Consider the following 9,033-nt stretch of genomic DNA (forward strand, 5'->3'; position numbering starts at 1 on the left):
GAAGAGAGTGACGGAGAAGGCCAGCGTGCCGGTGCGCACCTCGAAGGGGCGGCCCTGCACCGCCCAGTACACTGCGGCCACCGACCAGGCCACGCCCAGGCCCAGGAACACGTTCACGGCGTTGGAGCCCGTCACGTTGCCGATGGACGCGTCGGCGCACTGGTCCTGCAGCGCCGCCACCTTGCTGGCGAACGTGTCTGCGGGGCGGGGACATCGAGGGTCAGAGGGGGCTCAGCGGGTGACACCCTCCCCCCATCGCAAGCATCCGTCAGTCACCTGGTTCCCAGATAGACCCACCAGCACCCCGCTGACCCCGAGGATCCAGCGTGGTCAGAGCTCCAGTAGAGCGCCCCATGGATTCAATAGGTCAACTGAATCCTCACCCCCAAAGGCACCAATGGGATGCCCCATAGAACTAAAGTGGTGGGAAATGGTAGAAACCAGACGATTTCCCTCTTCTGGAGCTCTGGGCCCTTGATCCCACCCAGGGGGCAAAGTGAAAGTGTTAGTCACTCAGTTGTGTGGGACTGCCTCTTTGCGACCCCCATGGACTGTAGCCCACCAGGCTCCTCTTGCCAGTGGGACTCTCCAGGTAAGAAAACTGGAATAGGTTGCCATTTCCTTCTCCAGAGGATCTTCTCCACCCAGGGATCGAACGTGGGTCTCCCACATCGAGGGCAGATTCTTTACCATCTGAGCCACCAGGGAAGCCCAAAGTCAGTTGCTTGACCTGTGCCTGCTGGCTATAGGCCCGGCTGCCTGCTTTGTTATGGAAGGTGTCTACCTCCAATGGAATACACTACCTGCTCTCTGGAACTCATCACCTGTCTCTAGGGGATCCACTGCCTGCTTTCTGAGGGACTGGTCTGCATGCAATGCACAATCCATGCATCGCATGCAAGATCTGCATGCAATGTCTGGATGCACTGCCCACTGTCTGGAACTCAGCGCTTCTATGGGCCCCGCTATGTGATTTCTGTCAAGTCCTCACCTTAGTCTATGAAACCCTCTCCCATCACCTGTCTCTCCAATGCCCTGCCACATTCTTTGTATGGAATCTATCGTCTGGTTTTTACCATTTCCCACCACCTGTATGAGACATCTCATTATTTGCCTCAGTTGACGCATTGGATCAATGGGGTCCCCTGCCTAGTTTCTGTTATTCCCCACCATAGTCTATATTGCTGTGGGCTCTGCTGCTTGCTCTATATGGGACTTGCCACCTGCTTTCTGTGGGATTTGTTGCCTGCCTTCTGTAGAACTCAGTCTACTTCGTGTGGGACATACTACTATATCGTTGTGGAAACCACTCTATTCTGTGGGGCCCGCTGCCTACTTTCTCTGGGACTCGCTGCCTGCTTTCGATGGGAATCACTACCTGTTTCCCATGAACCTCCTCCTGCCTGTTTCCAGGCCCGGTCACCCCATTACCACCTGCCTGGACAAATGTCAGGCCCCACTCACCCGGCACCTCTTGCCCATCAGTTCCCTGCTTGGCTTCTGTCGAGCCTACAGCTTCGCTGCTCTGGCCTCCACCCATTTCTAGATAGCTTGCTAAGTTCGCAGGTCTCTAGAGTGGAGGGCAGGCCTCAGAACCGTTCACCGTGGTGGCTTTCTGCAGGCCTCACCACCTGCTTCCTGGGCCTACAGCGCCACCACCTGGCTGGTAAATGCATTTGATGATGAGGAAAAGAAAGCTGTGAGGCTCCGAGCTTAGTCTTCTCTCTCCTGTAGGAATTTGTCTGCGCCGCCTGGTTTCTCAGGGACCCTCCCTCAGACTTGGGGGAAAGAAGATTCCTGGCCATGGTGATTCAGTAGAATATATGCTGTCGTCTCTGAGTCTTCTTTCTATGGCATTTCCTCCCATATCTGGTTTCTGCTCTGCCCCTTATCTTAATTGAAGCTTTGATGGCTTTAACTGGCCTGGTTAAAGCCTGGTGGCCTGGTTCTGATCATGCCCAGGAACAGAGGTCCATGGACTCTCCCATCTGGTTCCTTGGCAGGGGGAGGGGAGGTGAATATTAATATCTTGTTTCTATGGAACTCACTGCATGGTTTCTACGAGGTCCCCACCTTCTTTCTATGCCCCTCCCCTTCCAACACTGTCTCTTCAATGTCCTGCCACTTTCTTCTGATAAAATCCATCATCTGGTTTCTACCATTTCCTACCACCTTACTTCTATGGGACATTCCACCTGGTTGCTTTCAGGGAGAATTCAAGTTACATGGCTCGGTGGTTAAAAAAAAAAATCCACCTGCCAGTGCATGAGATGTGGATCCAATGAGCCAGGAAGATCCCTTGGAGAAGGTAATGGCAACATACTCCAGTGTTCTTGCTTGGGAAATCCCATAGAGGAGCCTGGCAGGCTACAGTCCATGGGATCACAAAAAGTCAGACTCAACTTAGTGACTAAATAACAACAACAGATTGAATCCATGAGCTCCCCCCACCTAGATTCTATTATCCCCACCTTCCTATTTCTAAGGGACCCACCAGACTTGGTTCTGTGTGATTCTACCACCTTATTTCTGCAGGACCTTTCTCCTAGGCTCCTCCACCTGCCTGGCTTCTCTGAGACCCTCCCCCAACAAGTGGTCTCCCGAGAGGTTACCGGGGATGGAGGTGCCCAGGGCCACGAAGACAACAGCGTTGACAGAGTCCTTGAGGCCAACGGTGCAGCCGAAGTGGGAAGCGAGGTCCCCGATGAGGGCGGTGAGCAGCCCAATGACCAGGATGCAGACGCCGAAGCAGGCCCAGCCGTGGCAGTACTCGGTGGGGGGCACGCAGGCAAACAGAACCTTCCAGAACACCGTCAGGAAGTGCATGACGTAGTCAAAGCACGAAGGCAGCCGCTCCTCCCGGGACCCGTCCTCCTCCTCCTCCTCGTCCCCTGTGGGCACACGACCCAGCTGGGGCACACTCCCGTGCCTCCTTCCTCGCCTACAGAGTCCCCCTTCTGTTGAACTCCCAGACAGTCTCACTCCCAGACAAATTACTTTCCCAGAATCCCTTGAAGCTAGGAGACTGTCTGGCCCCAGGTAAAAATATTCACTTTCCCAGAATCATCTGAAGCTACAGGAGGCCGTGTGCCCAGCTAAAAATATCCAGTTTCCCAGGATCCCTTCTGCTAGGGGTGGCCAGATCCCTAGCTAAAGATATGGCTTTTCCCAGAAGGTTTTATGGTCACTGGCAGTCATGTCTGCACCTGGAAATATTCACTTCCTCTGATTCATCACAGCTGATGGTAGCCACATGATCAGCTAAAGGTGCTCACTTTCCCAGAATCCTCTGCACCTAGAGAGAACCCCCTACCCAGCTAACATTAGTCACTTCCCCAGAATCCCTTGAGGCTATCAACGGTGCTGTCCTCGGATATAAATATTCACGTTCCCAGAATTCCGTGCAGCCAGCGGCAGTCATGTCCTCAGCTTAAACACTTGCTTCCCAGAATCCCTTGCAGCAAGGGCCATGTGACCCAGTCTGGCCAAGAGACATAAACAGAGGGTTCTGGAAAGCTCTAGCTTTCCCGATAGGGGCACTGTTATCATGGGCGTGTTTTCTGAGTTTTGTAAAAGGTGCCTCATCCTTAGAGTTGTTTGTGTCACCTATGGTGACCGAATTTAACCCACTTTTGACCTGTGATTTGTGTAATGGGAAAGTGCAGATGAAATGTTTTCCTATGCTCACCCGAAACAGATAAGCGGAGAGCAATGAATGAGAAGCAATGAACGCACTTGAGTGTGCCAAGAATTACATCTGGAGGGGTACTGATAAGAAACACTGTAACCCCTGACCAGCAGCTCAGAGCAAGGGAATAAAAGACCAGCCACCAGGTTATGAAGCCACTTTCCATGGTCTCACCCACTGGCTCCTTGGAATGTCAAGGAGCAGAGGACAGCTGGTGGCCATGGAGGCAGAGAGAGACTGGTAGATTTGGGTCATATATCCCTTTCCTACTTTTCCGGATCACATAGCCACTTGGCTTAAATAAAATAAGTAAAATGGAATTGGAAATTAAAACTGGAAACGCAAATGCAACAGGCACTCTGCTCCTTTCTATTTTCCTTGCCTTTTTTTTTTTTTTCCCTGCCTGGAATATGGACTTGTTACCTGGAGGTACAGCAGCCATCTTGCAACCATGAGGGCAACAGCTGAGAATGGGAAAGAGAAAGAAAGAAGGACCCTGGGCCTTTAACGAACATTACTAGGCTGCTGCTAACTTTTTATTGCCTCCTACAGATTTTTGTTGTTGTTGTTCCATGTGAGACATAAACTAGTGTACTTAAGCCACTTATGGTCAAGTTTTCTGTTGTCTGTCACTGAATGAATCCCTAACTCACCACACGGCTCAGGCTGCAGCAGGAAGGACACACTCTTAGGGAGGAGGGGGCTGCTATCATTGCATCTTTTGGGGCTTCCCTCTTCCCTGCTCCAAATCCTGCCTTAGCTCCCCATTGCTCTCAGACCCAGGCCCACACTCCCACACTTCCAGTACCCACAGGCTCTGGCCTCTGCTTACTTCTCCAGCACCTCTCATCTAGAGAGAGCTTTATGAGTATGCTGTAGTTCTGGATCTGACGTTTTGGTATCAAATGCTGGATCCGCTGTGTGATCTTGAATCAGTGTCCTAACCTCCCTGAGCCTCCAAATAGCTATTTGAGAAATGGAAGCAATAATTGGACCTGCCTCGAGAAGGCTGTGATGATTGCATGAGTCAGGCCCTGTGATGTCTCCATGGGACCTGGCACATCTCCACTGTGATTGTTATTGTTCTGGCCATTGCTGTTGAAGGCCTTTTCCAGTGCCTGGGGGGATTCAAAGATGCTCAAAACCAAGTCCAGCCTGCAAAGAACATTCCACCAAGAATGGGAGGTAAAGGAAATACAAAAGCTCCTCTAAGCACAAGGTGGGACATGATTCATCTCCCAAGGAAGCGAGAACCAGAATGCTTTGTGTTCACATGAGGAACCAAAAGCCATTTGCGGAACAAAGTACAAAATGATCAAGCCCCAACCCGGATACTCTGGGGACACTCATTAAATGAGTTCCCACAGGAAATGGACTTCAAAGCTGCCTGACACTCAACCCATCTTCATCATTATCATCATCATAATTATTATTGTTACTGTTATTATTATCGCTACTTCCTCTAATCACCTGCTTTCTATAGACCTGTGGCCTCCATGACCACCATCTCATGTCCATAGTTTCAGTTTTATGAACCTTCTTATGTTCACTACGTCCCTAGAGACATTGTTCTGGCTTCCCACTGTTCTTGAAGCTCAAATTGCTTGCCACATCCTCTGAAACCTTGCCTGACCCATCTCCTGCCAGTTTTTTTTTTTTTTTATTGTATTTACTTATTTATTTGATTGTATGGCATATGGCATCTTAGTTCCCCAACCAAGGATGGAACCCGTGCCCCCTGCATTGGGAGCCTGGAGTCTTAACCCCTGGACCACCAGGGAAGTCTCTCCTGCCAGTTTTGACAGCCTCAGCTCATACCTGCTCCCACCCTCTCCCACTTCCTTCCATAGGCTCTCTCTCTCCAGAAGCTTCCGTCATTTAAAACATTCCATGGCTCCCCATTGCATCTAAAATGACACCCAAGCCCCCTCCTGTGGCCTCTAAGGCCTTTGGGGTCTGGACCCTGCTCACCTCCAACCTAATCCCAGTCCTCTTCTTCATGCCTGAAACCAGTCACCATCCCCAAATGTGCCATAATCTCCCACATTTCCATACGCAACACTTCCCTCCACCTGGCACTCTCTTCCTGGCCAACTCCTATTCCTATTTGAAAAATCAGATCAGAAGCCTCCTCCTCCAGGAAGCCCTCCTTGACCTTCAAGCTGGGTCAGACACCTGGTCTGGGCTCCCTCAACCCAGGCCTGCCCACTCTGGCTCATCATTCTCTTGTGACAGGTCTGTCTCTCCCATTGGACAGTGAGCTCTGTGAGAACAGGGCCCAAGCTGCCAAGACCATTTCTTTGTCTCCAGCAATGTCCCTACATCAGACGGGGGCCACAGAATCCCTTCCCAGGTGGTGCTAGTAAAAAAACTTGCCTGCTGATGCAGGAGACCTAAGAGACACAGGTTCAATCCCTGAGTCAGGAAGATCCCCTGGAGAAGGAAATGGCAACCCACTCCAGTATTCTTGCCTGGAAAACCCCATGGACAAAGGAGCCTGGTGGGCCACAGTCCATGGGGTTGCAAAGAGTTGGACACAACTTAGCAACTGAACAGCAACAACAAAAACAAGTGTACTATTTAGGTACTTAAAGCTGATTGATTCTAATGCAAATAAATGTACAATACAATAAACTCATGGATGATACATATACATAAAAGAAACAGATGCTGAAAGAAGAATGTGGCTTCAGAGGGGATGCCTCTTCCCTGCTATTAGGCTTCCAATATGGTGTCTCTGGGACCACTACCTTGTACTTTTCCATCGCGGATCCCTGGCTTCTTCTGATCCCACCAACCAGTTTCTTTCTGACCATAGTTCCTTGTGTGTGTTTATTTTCCACCAGGGTTGGCCTCCCTGAAGAAAACCTGATGCTGTGCAAGGGACAGAAGTCCTGAGTTCCACCCTGGCCCTTTCTGGATTCCCTGTGGGACTTCAGGCCAGTCCCTCCTATGTCTCTGGGCCTCAGTTTCCCCCAGCTCTATCACAAAGGGTCTCCAAGATAGCCTGTGAATCCATGTCATCATACATCTGGCCACAGGGAGGCAGTGTGGGCCTTCGGAGGCCTAAGAGGTGAGACCCACTGGGGTGGGAGAGTTGGGTGCCCTGGTGACCGTCTCCATGGTAACAGAGGAGCCCAGGCCCAGGAGGCGAGGCCGAACCATTTAACCTGTTTCCACCCTCCAGTTGCCTGAATGCCAGGAGAAAGCCCAGACTGGGACCCCTCCTTCCCACAGTGCTCCACCTCTGATCCTGTCTGCGCAAACTTTCTGCCTCTCTCTCTGGCCTTCTGCCTCCTCATTCTCTACATCTTTCATGTATCTGGAAGATGTCTCTGCATCTCTGTCCTTCCTCGGGATTCTCTGTGCTTTTCTATGTGTCTGTCTCTCCTATTTGTATTCATTTCCTATCTTTTCCTTTGTCTCTCTGTATCTTGATCTTTTTCCTTGCGTTTCCCTGTGTCTCTCCTGTCTTCTCTCTGATCTTTTCCCCTTGTCCCTCTTCCCTTCTCCTTTTTATTTCTCTTTTTCTGTCGATCTCTGTCTCTTCATCCCTCTCTTCTTCCTCTCTCCTCCCTCCCCACTTACCTGCGCTCACCGTAATTGCCTCTAAAAACTGCTCTCTCCACGAATGAGTCCCAATCACCAAAGCCAAGTTCGTTTTCTTGATGAGTTTATCCACCGTATTCTGGGAATGAGAGGGTAGGGAGAGACCATGGTCCATGACCACCTTAGGGTAGCTCCATGAGAGGTCCTGGGGATGGAGGCTCACACCCCATGCTCAGGGGTCCTCAACTTTCCATAGCTGGGTTCTACTAGCAAGAAGGGACAAGGGAGGCGTGTGCTGTCCATGGTGCTAACAGAGGAACGTGGAGGGTGTCCTCAGACCTTGGGTGCCCCTCCCTGTGACCCTCATAGTTGATCCCTTCTTGGACTATCCCCAAGGAAATGATACAGGCCAAGACTCCAGGAAAGTGGGCCCCCAGAAAATCACCTTAAAATCATACGACTCCTCAATGATGACCTCCAGTCGACAGTTTTCCCCGAGAACCGGCTTGCCCATTTCTGCTATCCTCTGAGCCTCTTCCTCCTCAGCCGTCAGTTTCCTGTCCCCATCCCCTGCAGCATGAGGGGTGGGAGTTAGACTCCAGGGCACCTGCGATGCCTTCACTACCTCTTCCCATCCAAAAGAAAACACTGCTCTTCTCTGGGATGCCTCCTTGGTAAGGCTTCCTCAGCCTGTCCCTACATCCCATCTGACCACCACTTTCCCCAACCAGAGGCCCAGCTCCCACACCCTGGTCCATGAAGTTCGGCTGGTGGACTCTGAGGTTCATATAGTAGAGGGGCTGTGTGACCATGGGCAGTGCCTTGGTCTCACTGTGCCTCAGTGTTCATGTCTACAAAATGGGTACAATAACTACCGACCTCATAAGGTGGTTACGAGCATTATAGAAGTTAATTCATGTAAAGGGCTTAGAACAGTGCCTGGTACACAATAATTAAAAAATGTTAGTTTATTATGATTACTGCCATTATCATTACCACCCTGTGGAAGAGGTTTTATATAATTATATATATATAATAGAAAAGATATTATCTATTTATATAAATTTATATTGATATGTAAAATAGATTTATATTGATTAAATAGATTATATATATATATATATAAATAGATTATACTGACCCTTTGCTCCAAGCCCAGCACCGACCCAATCCTAGGTCTCAAAAGAAAGCCACCCACCAACCAAGAACATTCTCAAAACTATGCTTGAGTGAGAAATGACTTTGATTGTGTTAAGCTATTGGGATTTGTGGGCTTACTTCTTACAGCAGCTTGTATTACTTATCCTAACTAATACAACCTTCAGCCTATCCCTAATCTTAACCCCCAACCTCAATTCTGATCTCAACTCCAAAACTACTCAGTCACTATCTCCAAGCCCCTGACCCTAGTCCCAACTCTCACCCCAAATTTCTCACCTTGGCCCCAGCTCTACCCTCAAATCCTTCAAACTCACCTCAAATTCCAAACTTAGCTTTGACCTCAATCTGGCCCCAGTTCTAATCAGATCCTATCACAAACCTAGAAGCCAATCTCTGTCTTAATTTTAGCTTTGCTGCTGCTGCTGCTAAGTTGCTTCAGTCGTGTCCGACTCTGTGTGACCCCATAGACGGCGGCCCACCAGGTTCCCCCATCCCTGGGATTTGACCCAGTCCTAATACTGATCCCAGACCCCAACCCCAACCCAGTTCTATTCGACCCCAAACCTGATTCCCTCTGATGCCACCACAAACCCACATCAGATTCTATGACATACTTTCTTCCCCATCTTAACTAC

At 50.0% G+C, this 9,033-nt stretch overlaps 1 protein-coding gene across 1 annotated transcript in view; it reads right to left on the minus strand.

Annotated features, from left to right (window-relative positions):
• Nucleotides 1-9,033, minus strand: part of SLC8A2 (solute carrier family 8 (sodium/calcium exchanger), member 2) — a gene marked incomplete at its 3' end in the record, with an annotated part of 28,300 nt that continues 19,267 nt past the window's right edge. Inside the window, exons 7-10 of the mRNA XM_010852718.1 lie at nucleotides 7,683-7,807; nucleotides 7,277-7,376; nucleotides 2,613-2,891; nucleotides 1-197 (exon numbers count right to left, since the gene is read on the minus strand). Coding sequence (XP_010851020.1) covers nucleotides 1-197; nucleotides 2,613-2,891; nucleotides 7,277-7,376; nucleotides 7,683-7,807 — 701 coding nt within the window. The remainder of the gene's footprint in view (nucleotides 198-2,612; nucleotides 2,892-7,276; nucleotides 7,377-7,682; nucleotides 7,808-9,033) is intronic.

The sequence above is a fragment of the Bison bison genome, unplaced genomic scaffold (assembly GCF_000754665.1).
Source record: "Bison bison bison isolate TAMUID 2011002044 unplaced genomic scaffold, Bison_UMD1.0 scf7180017864313, whole genome shotgun sequence".
In the NCBI taxonomy this organism is placed as follows: Eukaryota; Metazoa; Chordata; class Mammalia; order Artiodactyla; family Bovidae; genus Bison; species Bison bison.